At 38.1% G+C, this 15285-nt stretch overlaps 1 protein-coding gene across 1 annotated transcript in view; it reads right to left on the bottom strand.

Moving 5' to 3' along the window:
* Positions 1–6304: 6304 nt before the first annotated feature.
* SLC25A29 (solute carrier family 25 member 29) overlaps positions 6305–15285 on the bottom strand; it is a 10880-nt gene continuing 1899 nt past the window's right edge. Inside the window, exons 2-4 of the mRNA XM_085317628.1 lie at positions 14178–14221; positions 9353–9436; positions 6305–8654 (exon numbers count right to left, since the gene is read on the bottom strand). Of these exons, the coding sequence (XP_085173754.1) occupies positions 7911–8654; positions 9353–9436; positions 14178–14221 (872 nt within the window). The 3' untranslated portion in view covers positions 6305–7910. The remainder of the gene's footprint in view (positions 8655–9352; positions 9437–14177; positions 14222–15285) is intronic.

The following is a 15285-nucleotide window of genomic DNA, read 5'->3' as shown; positions in this document are numbered from 1 at the left end:
CCAGGAAAGTACAAACAAATTAAAGGAGGAATGTGTGTGTTTGTCTTATCATGAAGCTCAGTATTCATCTTGGTTATATGAATTGATCTGGTATCATATTATAGAAAACTGRGAGTGTAAAGATAGCTTTACAGCAATAGTGAAATTTTACCTGAGTGACAACAGGCTTTGTTTTATAAAAGAATTTAACTGCTGCTCCCTTACAGTTTCATTCTCTTTGCCTAAACTAAACTAGTTTAGGCAAGTTTATGTATGCTTAAATCATCCTGTGTTAAGGCAGTTTTGTTTGGAATTTTTTGCAGTCCCCTCATTTCTCTGGAAGTAGTTATTAATGTACTAGATTTCATTTTGGAGAAGACCTATCAGGTCCTGAGTTACCATAAAGCAACAGGAAAAGCACCTTTTTGCTTTAGGCAAATGAGTAAGAGATTACCTATAGAAAGAATTGTTTAGACAACTGTTTTCAGTTTTTTTTCCAAAGTCTGTCTTCTGTCAGAAAAGCTTTTAAGATTGGATACCATTATTTCTGATAGGCTTTCCTTTCTATTCTGTGTTGACGTGGACATAAAGTTCTTGTGAGCTGCTGYCCTCACCAGGTTCTTGTATAAACTGGAAGCTCCTTTTGGAGGTAGGTGTGAAGTTCTGCAGAAATGTTAGTCAACTTTGGAAGGGAGGGAGAGAGAAGGAAGCTCTGTGGGGTCCTTGTAGGACATGTGGATCCTTACTTTTCTGTCACTTAACGCTTAACTGTTCTCRTAGGTTTAAGTAAGGTTTCTCTCTAGTGGGCATGGTATTAAGTAGCATCCATGACAATGCTTTATTTCAGTCTGTACGGAAATTCTTGATTAATAATTTTCCAGAAGATGGCAGTGAATTACCGCTCTGTATAAGTATGAGCAGCAGCCGGAATAGCAGTGTGTCAGAATGGCTCTATGAGAACAGGTTGGTGGGGAGGGAAGGTCCGGTGGTGTTCAGGAAAGTAGGCCTTGACAGACTTYGAACATGTCAGTATCAAAGGGCAGCTTTCCCACATCAGTGAGAAAGTAAGAAATATGACTCTGCTGACTTGTGACAGTCCCAAGTGTACCTTGTGTTCTTTAAAAGGACTATCAGAGCAATTGTATATTTGAAGTGTGAATGAAAAAACATTTCAGTGTGACAGGGATCCCCTTGTATTTTTAAGGGATCCCTGCATCCAAGATTAGTATCAAGTATCTTTAAAGAAAAAGTGGAAACCTAGAAATGTGTTGTTAATGAATGTGCTTTGAACCCTTTTGGTTAGCTGATACACCTGTATAATACCAGTGCTTTACTCCAGCAGTGACTTTCAGAGGTTGCTACAGAACTGTTAAGGTGCATACCCTAGAGGCAGTTAGAGCCTCGGAGTTTGACTTTCTTCTAGTGCATTGCTGTTTGTAATGTTTGCAAGGCTGTTGCAGAGGCTTTCAGAACAGATGCTGCATCAGACAGTCCAGCGTTGCTGTTCATGAGAGAATCAAARCCTCCTTTCCAGTAAACTGGTTTTCTCTGTGGAGCAGGCTGACCAAAAAAAAAAAAGTGTATTTAAAAGGAATGTTATCTGTGAACAACAGATACCTTTTGAGATAGTTAAAGAGCAGGGAAAGACTGAGGCATAAACTGGACTCCTTGTTAAATAGTAGAAAATCCATACAGACAAAAGCTTGATGACTGAATCTGTCATCATGTACTTCAGCAAAAACTCATCAATCAGCTGTGAGACAAATCCATAGAAAATACTGTTGCAGTGTTTATGGAATGACTTTGGTTCATAGTCAGCTGTCCTTCAGAGCTGCAGGGTATTTGCCAAGGACTTCACTAATATTGCCAATAGCAATTTTGGCTTGCTGAATTTGGGTTGCGATTACCTAATGTGTGGCATGATACAGCTTGTACCTCAGTTTAATGTTTCTTTTTTCTCTGTAAAACAAAAGATTTGGCCTTTGAGCATGGAACCCTTCAATCTTCTGGATACTTCTCTCAAAGTGAGTAGAGGTTGATACCTTGGGAGAATGAGGTTTTCACATACTAAGTTCTACTTACAGTGAGGATGCCTTCTCATAGTCTCTAAAAGGGACCTCTGGAACTTCAGAAGAGATATCCTAAGGCCTTATCTGTGTTTGCCCAGAACAGTGTGTCAGGCCATCTCTTGCTGAACTTAGACCTTACTTAGAAATAGGCTGTGAGCTAGATGAACTGGTAGGAGAAGCTACAAGCTGGCAATCAACTTTCCCAGGCTTTCCTGCCCTTACTAAAAGCAAGTATGTGTTCCGTGCAACAGCAACAGTTCTTCCTATGTATTTAATATTTGTAGCAAACAGTGCATTAGCAGACCATGAGGTCCATTTTCATTATGATTTTAGTATTTTATCATTAGAAATGTGGATATGATCAAAGTGGTACAAGCCATTTTTACTGCTATATTAAAAAAAAAAAGTGGAGACTTTAAGTGACAAAAAGCAGTTGATTCATAATAAATAATGAATGATACCAAGAAGCAACTAAACTGTAAATGAAAAATTTTATATACCTGAAAATGATTTGTGTGCATTAAAACTTGCCTTTCTTCCAATGATATCAATACATTTTCTTAGGATATTATTTTTCACTACGGATCTTGCCTTGATTGCTTAGAATTTATTTTCTGATCAAACTGTCTAGTTTTAAATCACATTCTAGGTCAAATCACTTCCTATTACATTTTAAAGCAAATTGGTTAAAAAAAAAAAGACGCTAAGCTAAGTAGACAAAGCTTTTACTGCATATATGTACTATTATGCATATTAACACACTATAATTTTTTACATGTTTTCTTGTTGTTAACAATAAGTATTGTCCTAACCAATAGGGTCAGCATTGGGGAAAAAATTGTGAAACAGTTGCATTGAGAGGATGAAAATAGGTTATTTTTCTCAGCCTTCCTCCTCCAGTACCCATGAACATATATAAATTCCTGTTGACTTGAACCCTGAAACAAACGGTTTTCTTCCTCATGATTTCAAAACCTATCTGCAGTAGGTCTGACCCTCTGGTTCTTTACTCGCTTGCTGTGCCTTCCAGAATCATATGATCCCTTAGATCCTTCATCTGTCTTCGTAGTTGTAGTGTTTGGTATGGCATATTGCCTTGGATAAGTTTTTTTTCTCTGGCTGCTTGCAGAGTAGAAAAGGAGTTTAACTGCACCTTCTGCTAATCTAATGGTGTTTGGCACACTTSTGGCATCTAAGTTGTTCTTTAACTATGCAAATTGAAAGTCTTACTAACAACAGCTGTTAACACTTGTTTTCCAATGTAACAGTAAACCTATTTCATTTCACAAAATAAACACATTTCTTCTCTGCAAGGTCAACTTTTATATTTAAGTCTTAATTTTTTCAGTATGCTCCTTGTCCTGCACCCACAATGTACGTGTTGTCATACATGAAACAGTATAGTTTTTTATCGTGTGAACTGTAAATACAAACAAAAAATTGTCCACACAAAGAAAGGCAATGAAGAAGGGRAAAAAAAAATCTGTGGTATTGCTGTGACAGACGTTATAAATGCATTGAATTACAACTCAGTAGATTTTCTACAATACCTCTTCAAAACTTGGAACCCAACAACATCTGGCTTTGGACGGTGAAATTGGTCATTGAAACATTTTTACAGTATGGGAATTCATCTTCCAACTTTATTTAGAAGTTACCTCAGCTTTCCTGGGACTTCAGATCAAAGCTTCCTTTTTTATTGCTGGGATTATGTACATGTTCACTTTTTTCTCTTGTGCTGGTTTTTGGCTGCAACTTGTAACTCAGGATGGATCGAGAAAAGATCAGAGCCCTGGGATGTGATTATAATGAAGTAGCACAGATATTGTTAGCTGCTACTTCTGAGCTCTGCTGGGCCCATCCACGCAGCTCTTTGAAGAGTGGTAATTGCCAGTTCGGCTTTGGGCTCACGTGTAGTGTGTGGAGCTCTTTTGAGATCTTTAGATGAAAGCTGCTTTAGAACTGTCTGTCTGAGGCCTACTCTGAGAAAGTTTTGTCACATATTACTGACCTTAATCCTGAGATTCTTATTCAACTCATTTGGAACCCAAGGCTGATAGCTGGTTTTACAAGGAAAGGCATGAATACGTAAAATCTCTTTGTTTCCTGAAAAAAAAAAAAAAAAAAAAAAAAAAACTAAGGAAATCTGTTCTCCAATGGTTTTGTGAGCTGTATTTTTTTTTCCCTTTTATTTTCTTTGGTGATGCCTCTACTGTAAATATCTCCTGTTCCAACCAGTGTCTACTAACTCCCCTCATGCCTCCCTATCTCCCCTTTTTAGTCTGCAAGCTGAGTGACAACGTGTTAATAGTTTGGAAATTTGTGCTGGCTGATGGCCTGGCCAGCTGTTCCCAAGCAGAATGGATGATTGTAGATGCAGTTTACTTCCCAGTTCTTTTCAGTTATTGGGATATTAACTGAGCTTCTCCTCCTCAGTGTYGTGATACTTGTGGGAATGGGCATCTGGGGAGGCAGAACGCAGTTCTGCCCAGTGTAGCTGGATTGGCTGATGTATCAGAAGTGTAGTAGGGAGGAATTGCTGGAGTGGTTATATTAGCCTGATTAGCAGCAGTATTCTACTCAATGGCACCATTTAAAAATATCAAAGATATTGCTGACTGATAAATTTGTTGTGGCAGCATTCTGTCTTCTGTTCAGTTGTTTGAAGGGAACAGGCAAACCAGTGGAGCAGTACTGTGGGACAGAGCACTGGAATAATGTGGTTTTTTTCCTTCTCTGTGAGGACCTGGAGCCTTCCTCAGTAGGTTCAGAGCCCTGCTGAGGTGAGCTTAACCTTCACTGAACTTTTTTTTTTTTTTTTTTTTTTTAAACCTTTATAGACTTCCAGAATAGAGCTCTTAACATGCTTTTGAACTGGAGGAAGACAACTTAAGCTTGATTGCCAAGTAGTAGTACTGCTCACTGAAATGTAAAGCAATTTCAAGCATTGAATCATGTCAAGAGGAATGGGGTTATTGCCTAGTTTGATTTAAGTTAGGTGAAGTACAGGTTTCAGGCAGTCAATATGAGGACAGGTTGGAGACTGACTTTTGCCCTCTTTTTAATCTTGTTTATCATGCTGTACAGTAATCTCCAGTGTCTRCTACTGAATATTTTAAGATCCCTATGATCTTAATGAGTAATTTTATGGAAAGATTGTTCTAGCAAACATCGAGTAAAGTACTGTGTAGCCCTTCTTAGTTTATTGATGCTACTGTCCTCTAGAGGTTGTCTTCCCCAACAAACTGTTCACTTATTCCAAGTCTTTGTTTATGTGCCATGGTTCAAAGTTTGTGCTCTCTCAGCRGGAGTAACAAATAATTGAATAGAACTGCCCCTTGTCATGGCTAGTTGGAGAAGTGGTGGCCTTTCCCTTTTATTTCTAGCAGACTGATCCTTGACAAGGTTTATTCAGTTAAGTGTATTCTACCCTTTAAATAAATTAGCAGCGCCAGGACCCAGCCTCACTTCCTGCCCATCATCCAGCTTCGGCTTCTTCATTTGGAATATCGATGCTTTTCTCTGAGGGCTAATTGCTCTATTACAGTCTGGTCAGAGTAAGTCTAAACTGGGAATACAAAAATACAGTGCTGAGACCTAATTATCACCTCAGTAAGASGAAAGAGCTCCAAGTGTAGCACGTACCCTTTAAAGAGACCATCTCTGGCAGTTGAACAGAATGCAGGTGGAAGTGGCAGGAAAAACTGAATAGGCATAGAATAAAAATGTTGAAGGTTAACGAAACTACAGAGTGTAAAGCTACTAATCAAACTTACGCAGYTCTGAGCTGAGCACTACCCTGATTCAGGGGTGAACAGCTCCCTTGGCAGACTGGGTACTAGATTCTGATGTGAATCTAGTACGAGCCTTGACTTCTGCAGTTGTGCAGCCTTGGTCCAGATCAACATAACCTGGACTGCATAAACTCAGAGTATGAAGGGATCAAACACCCTGCCAATTTGCTAGCTCTAAAAGTAGGATTGTACTCTGAGTATACTGCCATAATACCTTCAACAAGTAAGGTATTTGCAAAAATAAAATGAAATAAAATAAATTGAAGACGAGAGTTCAGGCAACTTCCCTTGTTTACTTCAACAAATTGATACACTCAAGGGACTTTCCTGCCTGGTGGTATGTGGAAAGCAGATGGAGAACAAGTTTCTTCAGGTAAAAGCCAGAAACACTACTCTCTTGCAAGTTGCTTTTAAAATAAGGAAGAGGCACCCAAGTAAACATTAAAGAATTGAAGTCAAAAATTTTTTTWAAATTTATTCCCTCAGTTTTATATACAATAATTACAGACTACTATACAAAGGTGTATATTGTCTTTGCTTTGAATTGTTGTGCATATGCAGCTTAGTAGAGATGTTTAACATTCAATTTGAATCTCAGTGCAAGTAGGCACTAAAACATCCAACATACCTCCAAGGTATAAAAAGACATACCAGTTTTACAGGTTTCTCCAGCATACWTTGTTACAGTGCAAAATGCTGTGAATTGAGGTTTCTTTAGAAAATCAATCTAAATTAAACCCATATTGCACATGTCCCAAGCAAAAGTGTAGTAAGTAGTGCTTACTGAGCTAGCTAGATGCTTTTGAAAGGCTCCCTTTTCCCCCACACATGCACTGCTTTCTCCTGGCTATTTGTGTCAAATGTGTGTGGTTCTTAATCCAAATGTTAAATAACTGTTTATAGCTCTTAGACTGAAGTAATCCCTCTTGAACAGACTGCTAAAAATAAAGCAGATTAATGTAACAAGAAGATTCTCCAAAACCCTTTTCAATTTTCCTTCCAGTAGCACTGTAACTAAACACTTAAAMCCAGTATTGTTTAAACTCATAATGCAAGTGCTTTGAACATTAACCATTTCAGACACTTGTGTCCCTATTTTCTGGAAAGGTATGAAACCTCCACTGCTAAAGATGTATGTATTTCTGAAGCACCTAAAGCTGCTAAGCTAGCATTGCACGCACTAAGTTTTGCGCAATAACATATAGGTAGGACTTTGTACCACTTCTCTAGATGTGCAATATATCAGCTAGTGCTGTGTAGAAATCAGTGTTAAACTTTGGGGAACAAAGTCTACTTGTGCTGAAGCTGGTTAATACGTTCTGTGCACCCAGCAAATAAGAGATGGAGGTGAAAGCAAAGAACATGAATCTTGCTAGCTTTGAGTTACCTTAAATCCTTACTAGCCTTCAAATTTGAAGGAGCAAATGGACATGAGTATAGATGCTAACCCTGCGCTTAAAATATTCATGCAAAGCTGAAAGGTGAGAGAGTAGCTTAGGAACAAATCAGTTCTTAGCAAACCAATATGAACAAAGATGCTATTAAACCACTGACATAAAAGCAGTGAAAAATAAAACTCATGGCTAGCTGGATGTTCTTCCATGTCTTCAACAGTTCAAGGTTACCTACAAAATGCCATCAACATTTAATTTCCTCCCCTCCCCCCCACCCCCCACTTCACTGTAGAGGACTATAATCATTCCCATCATATTAATTTTTTTTTTCTGAAAACACATCTACATTCAATTCAACTCAGTCACTCAGAACATGCGTGAAAGAAAACCTGATTTCTGGTTTCTATGACATCCTCCAGAACCTATTCTGGAGACATAGCAGTATCTGTACACTACTTCCTAAAGGCAGGTCCCCATCTTATTTGGATACTGTTAGATATTAACTCCTTAGTAAAGTTATAAGCTGCTTGTACAAGTGATGAGATGAAACCCTAATTTTGACGCATTCAGGAATTTTTATACAGAGAGAATATTTACACTACTTCTTCAGGTCAAATGTTTACTTAAAAAAAAAAGAGGAAAGGGCTTGTATCAAGAGAACAAAAATGTAATGTTCACAAACTTGAAGGCTGCTGGATTGCTGGGCCTGGCTTACATTCGCGAAGGTCTTCTTCTGACCTCATATACATTAGGAACACGGTGACAGTAGCAAAAGTAGCTGCATTAACAGGGAAAGCACGGAGAAGCGTAGACGTAAGACCTCTTGTAAACACCCTCCAGCCTTCATCGTGGTAACTCTTTCTGACACAGTCTAGAATGCCATTGTACTGCGTGACTCCACCAACTCCATCTGCCTGAAGCCGGGATTTGATCACATCCACAGGGTAGGTTGAGAGCCAGGATACAATTCCTGACATTCCTCCAGAAAACATCAGTTTGGGAATAACGTAACTGTCTTCAGCTTCGCAGCCTAAGTATCTGGTCATACAGTCATAGGTCAGAAAGTAAAAGCCAAAGCTTGGTGTCTCTCTTATGAATGTAGAGACCATGCCCCTGTTGATACCCCTCAGCCCTTCCTTTCGATAGATTTTGATCAAACAATCCAGAGAATTTTTGTAGTTCTTCATCTTTAATTTGTATTCACCTGTTCCTTGAAGCTGCATTCTTGTCTTTGCTAACTCCATGGGACAACAGATGACACATTGAATAGCCCCTGCTGCTGACCCTGCAATAAACTGGTTTAGAGGAGTGTCTTTTCCAAGAGCACGAAGTGTATTTCCTTGTACACCAAATACAAGTGCATTAATGAAGGTAAGCCCCATCATTGGCGACCCAATACCTTTATAGAGTCCAAAAGCCTAGGGGAAGAAGGAAGAAAAAAAAATTTTTTTAATAATAGCGTTGATAATCTCCTGAAACTGTCCAGAAAATGGACTTTCTGTTCTTAATTGTGTTTTAACGTCCTAAAAGTAGCCAGTAGATCAGTACAATCTTGTTTTGCAATAAGCAGTAATTTGATTGCTGCCTAAGACACAAACATCTTAATATAACATTTCCAGCAGTATGCATACCTGCTTGTTTTCAGAAAAAAAATCCAGAAAACTTTATCTTGGTCGACTAAGAAATTATATATAGTTCACTTATTAAATTTTCTTAATAACTAAAAGCCTAAGGCCATTCTTTTAGTCTTAACAGGTTCAGCAGAAAAACAATTTATTCACTCTTTGTTTAGATTCCTTGTATTCTCTCTAAATTACTTATTCAAGTAACTAGTTATCTTATTTAAAAAGTTAAGTATTTGTCAAAATGTAAGCTTCCAGCCTAGTGATCTTTTTAAAGAAGTTTCTGGCAAACTTCTGAACATAAGCACCCAAGTCTGAGAACTCTACTGTCAAATACTTAGTTGTGTGCTACAATTACAATATCTGTTCTGCTGTCAGGTTCATAATATAGTTTTCTTCTGTGATACTTGAAGGTTTTTTGGACAGCTTTCCCACCCTTGTGATACAAAATATACAAAGATGTGAAGTTTAAAAGGCATTGACTTTGTACTTACAGATTCTTGCTTTATGATGGACTGAAAGCAATGGAAGGTCCCACGATAGAGAGGTTTCTCTACATTTTGAACTTGTAGACGAACCTGTAGAAAGTTGTATCAGATATTGATTTGTATGTCAAAATCAGTGTAATTGGTAAACTAGTGGCTGGTACATATATGGAGCTTTGCTATAGCAATGTATACATATGCAACAGCACAGACTGGATACTAAAATGCCATATTTGCAAAATCAGTTAAAATATTCTATAAAGATTTGAATTTTTTTTTCAGGGCAAAAATATGAAGGGAGGAGGACTATTAACTTTCTGAAAAATTAGAAAAATTAGAAAAACAGTATGTGGAACAGGGAATACAGTCTCTAGAATTTCAGATAGAAGTTTTCCAGTGCAGGCTAAAACAAGTACTTTCTTTTCTATCTGCCAAGAATAATTCTATCCATGCTAAGGAATAATCTCTTCAAACCTGATAGTGCACAGAATTTCATAAAAATTTATTTACAAGTTTATCATGAAATACGGATGATTTTAGAAAAATTGAGACTTTCAATGATAACGAATATAGTGTTTCTGGCTGCCAGACTTGGGACATTTAATTGGGGTCTTATATTTCAGAAAGCAGATGGGGAGAGACTCTTAACATATCTTACACTGCACAAGAAAAGGAATAAAGAAATCCACTTGTCCCTTTAAATCTTAGTTGTTTTTTAACTGCTGTAAGTAAATGATTTCTGAGGTTACTTTCTGATGGCTGTTTCAGACCTTTTACTGTTAGATGTTCCATCTACCATACACAATGTAATATATAATTCCTATTTAATTTACAGCTCAGATAATCAATTGGCTTCTCCAAAACTGAAATAGTATGTTCTGCTAGACAGATCGATGCTACAGTATCAGGCTCATTTTCTAGACAGTTTTTAACCTTTAATGAAGGAGTCCAATTCATTTTTTGCCACTAATTTGTCTTTTACACATTAGAAAAAGGCTCAAAGCTACCTAGTTCATGCAAAGCCCTAAATTTCAATAAAGTCAGATTGATTTTGCTATATTGGTGAGGTTAGAAATGTCTTTGGTTTCCAGCATGGAGAGCTTTAATATTTCTCAGAGATGATATTTATCAATCATTCAATGCTGCTGCTGCAACTCCAAGGCAAAAAAAAAAATCAACTCATTTTAAACAAAAGAAAAGATTATCAGGTCTATGTGGAGATTCCTGACCCTAAAATATTTTTATTCCTGTTTGTCTAAAGCAAGGACCACCACCACCACAATGAAAGACCCCTCAAGTGATGAAGGTCCAGAATGGATTTGGGGACATGGTTTGTCTGAATTCCATACTGAGGTTAGCATTCTTAAAGGCAAAAGAAACCCCAACCAATCAAAAAAAAACAAGAACAAAAATAATGTTCCAGTATTAGTGTTTTTGACGTAACTACAGCATGTCATTTTAAGTTGTGTAAATCAAAATGAGTTTTCTGCGTCTCCTTAGTAGGCACACTGCTGTATACCAGCCATACCCCAACACTATGATCACATCAAGCCTTTCAAAGTAGAACAGGGTTTTAAAACCTCTTAGAGTTAAGAGTAGGCTTGCAGTAGGAGTCAAAGGAAACAGTTTTCGTTACTCAAAGTGAGGTTTGAGTAGAGGGGTGGGCTTTTTCGGGTGGGTAGGGAAGATGTTATTAAAACTGCTCAAGAAACAGCCCTATAAACAAAGTCATAAACTCTGAATAAGCATTCATATTTGCCCCAAACCAAGGCGTATTTGCAGTTTTACTGCTATTGTTTCAAAACCAGGCTGTGAAGTCAAGGGACTTCCATATGTATGGGCCTTGGGAGAATTACAGCGTAAGAATCTTACTACTTTAACTCATCTATACACTTGTCTTTAGTTTAGAATTAGTGATATACTGTATATGGGTTGTATTTCGTACTGACTATAGTTTCCATTGTTTTTGCCTTAAAAATTTGAGAAATATTGGCCAATTAAGCCTTGTTATAGGTTTAAACACTCAAAGTACTGAAATTCTAAGAACGAAAAAAAGCCCACAGATCTTTAATTCGAGCACAGTGCTAATCACCTGGCGTACATGGGTGGGCAAAATGCCAGATAAGGTGATAAATGGATATGAAACTATTTATGTGATGGCTATTAGTGCCATATTCCACAAGCTCTTATTTAGCATGTATAACTATAAGAAGGTGGATCATTTATGGCGTTAAGCCCTTTACTCCATTCATTGACAGTGACCAGTATGTCCTTTCATCTTGCTTCCTTCTTATTGAAYTCATTGTTACTAAGGATTTAAGTCCAGTAGTAACATGCTGTAATTTATCATCACTAAAGACTTGTACAAAGGTATCCAAGACTTAATTTTTTTTTAAGTGTGTGAACTGATTTAGAAGTTTTTAAGCAATGAAGTTTTGAGCATATGTAATGGATAACAGCTTAACAGCACTGTGCCTGATACTCCATTTTAGAGTTACTGTGTATAGAAGGGAGGAATGCATACCAGAAAGAAGGTCCAGAACAAGACTTTACATTAAAAGGAAAAAAAAAAAAGGGATATTTAAACCCCCACTCCCTCCATGTCATCACTGTTTAAGAGGGACACATCAGTTTAAAAATAAAAAGGAAAAAAGCTTCATACATCTTTTAGATTTTTATTTGAACTAATACATTTTGGAATAAATTAAGACTGAGAGAAACAGAAGTGTTCACCTGGGCTATACTTACTAGGTAACTCTCCCGTGATGAGGCTTATCTGTCATCTACAACAAAGTAACACTTTTGCTGTTAATGAAGACAGCCCCTAGCTCAGAAAGTAAAGGCAGTTAAAAGCAAAAAAGCAATTTTAAACATTACATCAACAAACCAGGGATAGGGAGTTTGCCATTTCTGAGATCAGCTCAGCTGTGGGTTTCTCAGTGCGACTGCAAAGATGTCGCTCTCCTTGCATGTCCCACCATCCCCCTCCCCTCCCTCATATTTGGTCTGTGTGAAACAYGATCACTGGCAAAAAACCTTAAAGTCAAGGTGGAAGTAAAATTCTAGCTTGATCTATGCAGCTTTCCCATTGTTCAGTTAGGTTAAAACCTTAAAATCTAATGTGGCTGTAAACTAGCCCTTCTAACACTGCAGATCGATAAAAAAGGGGGTTAAACTTAACACATATATACATACACAAGAACTTACACAATGTCTTTATTTTTTAAGAGACTGGTTTTAGCGTTACTTCTCCCACATACAGTAGTGACTATGCCAGCTAATAACACAGTATTTTCTCTAACAAAGGGTAGATAATGCTGTCCCTTCTAATGGTATTAAAATAGAGTGCCACTCTGGATTTAATAAAGTGATTAAAATCTGGAAGCAAACTCTTCTGCTCTACTGTACATCAGGATGCTTTTTCCGAAGCCAACATGGTTCTTATTTTGCATTAATGCAGCAGCTAGAACTACTAGTACTAAAGCCCAAATTCTGGAGACACTTAAATGTTTAATTTCATGCACTGTAAGTTGTTCCACTTAAAACAAACAAAAAAAATGCCCACTTGCTTAACTTTAGTCTGAGCATAGAATTTTAGTAGTTTTGCTAGCATCAGTGAAATGACCCATCACCTAAAGTTAAGCAAGCAAGACTTTGCAGGAAGAGGGGGAAGAGCGAGAGAGACAGTCTTGCCTGTAGTGCCTTAAGAAGTGCAAGTCTGGATAATACAATTCCTTAAAACATTTACTGGGATTCAACTGAATTACCTAATAGTCAAATTTATCATAGGCTGAGAAACATATATACAGTATTTACTATTTGAACAGCTTGCACTTGACACACAGATCTAGTATCCACTAGCTAGGAAAATCTGTTCTTCACTGATTTAACCATGTGGCTAGAATATACAGTATGGTGATGACYTCTGTAATATCATCAGCCCTTTGCACAGCTAAATTCAGTAGGGTAGACATGTTCCAAATATAGCTATAGCCTGCTGTCTGCTGCAGTCAAGTGATCTRGTGTATTAATTTAGTAGTGAATATACTGGAGTCCCTATTCTATTCTTCTGGTRAGAGACTTTGGATAAGACTGCCAAAAAGTGACTTAAGTCATCATCTCATTTTGTAAAATGGGCTTGAACACTAGGGGTCCTGGTTGAAGGGCCTTCCATTGGACCATAAAAGTTTCCAGAAAATAYTAGCTTTGAACAGCTAAGCTACTCTTGGTATAATCGTGCATAATGCTTACYGCTACAGGACTGTCAGAAAATAAATAAAATCACTTTTAATTTGAAAAGTTATAAAAAAATATTTAATTCCTAAAGGGAAGAAAAAGGCCCTAGACAAGCTTTATGCTATGGGTATTTGTACACCCATTGGCTAGTCTAAGAAATTAATGCTTTAAGAGTAAGTAGCGGAGCTTGGGAAAAAACAAGAACAAAGTTTTCAACCTAGTAACCAAGGTTTGAGTAGCATATGCAAGTATAGGCTGTTTTAGCAGTTAGTGATGAACAGCTGCAGAGAAACAAGCTTAGAACAAAATTAAGTTAAATGTAAGGTCATTTTTTCAAATGCACTGAGGTTATTATATTGATGAATTTGTAGTTTAGGCCAGCTGGTGTCACATTACTGGATTGAGTTATACACAAAAAACACTTTCACTTCTGAAGATGTGGAAACTCTGCAAGTCTATAAGCAATAGTTCAAGAGGTGTGTTCCAAGCTTTCAGTCATAGCTTCTACAGTATCTGGGTATTTTTTTTTCCTCTCTCATTCTTTGGAAAAACTTCAAGTTTTCTACCTAAAGATAAAAGTATTTCATAATCAACCCACCTTAACGGTGTCGAATGGGTGTCCTACAAGCACTCCAGCAGCACCTGAAACAAAACAAATGGCACATTTATGACTACTTTTTTCCTGGAGCTACAGTTGTCCTATTGCRACACTAATCTTAGGTAGAAGTACACAGTGTTGCTGACAGGCCAGCTAAAGAGCCTACTAGCAAGTCAGAAGATAGCACTCCAAGTTCAGGCCCTCAGGCAAGCACTGAATGCCTTTACGCTTTAGTCAAGCTGCTGAGCTCCAGGCAGGGATGAGCTGTATGACTACCAAGCTATGTCACACGGGAGATGCAACAGCGATTCCTGGCCCTGATCAAAAACAAGTCCAGTGGACAGAAATTACAGATTTCCTTTGAAGCAGAACATTTCAGGTGCTTGCCATCTTTACTCTGTGGGAATGTAGAAAATCTGGAGGCCTCCTTCTGTAAAGGAGCAAGAAAACACCTGCTGTCTACCCTCAGCCTTTCCAGATGTGCTGGCAGCACCTGCAGAAGGCACGTGCATTGCCCAAACCATTTGATTCCAGTATCAAAGGAATTTTTGGAAGTCATATGCTGATCCATTAGTTAACTGTAATCTGAATGCGTGYGTTTTGCATCAAAAGACAGGACTGCTAGCTCAAAATGGGATACTCTAGCTCCGAGTGAAAGTTAAATCCCTTTATGACCTCGGACAACAGCAAGAAGTACAAACAGTGCTTCAGTGCACCTTCACGTACTTGCAGAGTGATACYGTGCTTCCCTCCCCCTGTCCCCAAAGAGATGTGGCAGAAAGGCAGCGCCCCTTCAACGCCCGTACAAAAGGATGAAGAAGTCCAGGTTGTTCAAGGACATTATAAGAGCCAGCAGATGAGCAAGATAGTCCAAGTCACAGAAACAGCTGTATGCACTGCCCGTGTTCAGTGTGAAAAGACCAACGGAACGACTGATGGAGCAGGAGTCCGTCCTTGCAAGCCAGGGGTTGCTGGGATGAAGTCAGACAGAAGATGCAAAACCACCTCCCCGGCAGGTTGGCAAGGAGAATGAAACAGATACACAAGGGAGAGGATGCATGAATAAAAGCTCTTCTCCTCCTGGGTGGAATTTAATAACTGCTAAAAA

This window comes from Rhea americana, unplaced genomic scaffold, assembly GCF_003343005.1.
Source record: "Rhea americana isolate MKP2758 unplaced genomic scaffold, rheAme1 scaffold_5, whole genome shotgun sequence".
Lineage (NCBI taxonomy): Eukaryota > Metazoa > Chordata > Aves > Rheiformes > Rheidae > Rhea > Rhea americana.
Note: the sequence above shows the minus strand (reverse complement) of the source record. Positions and strands in the feature narration are given on the sequence as shown.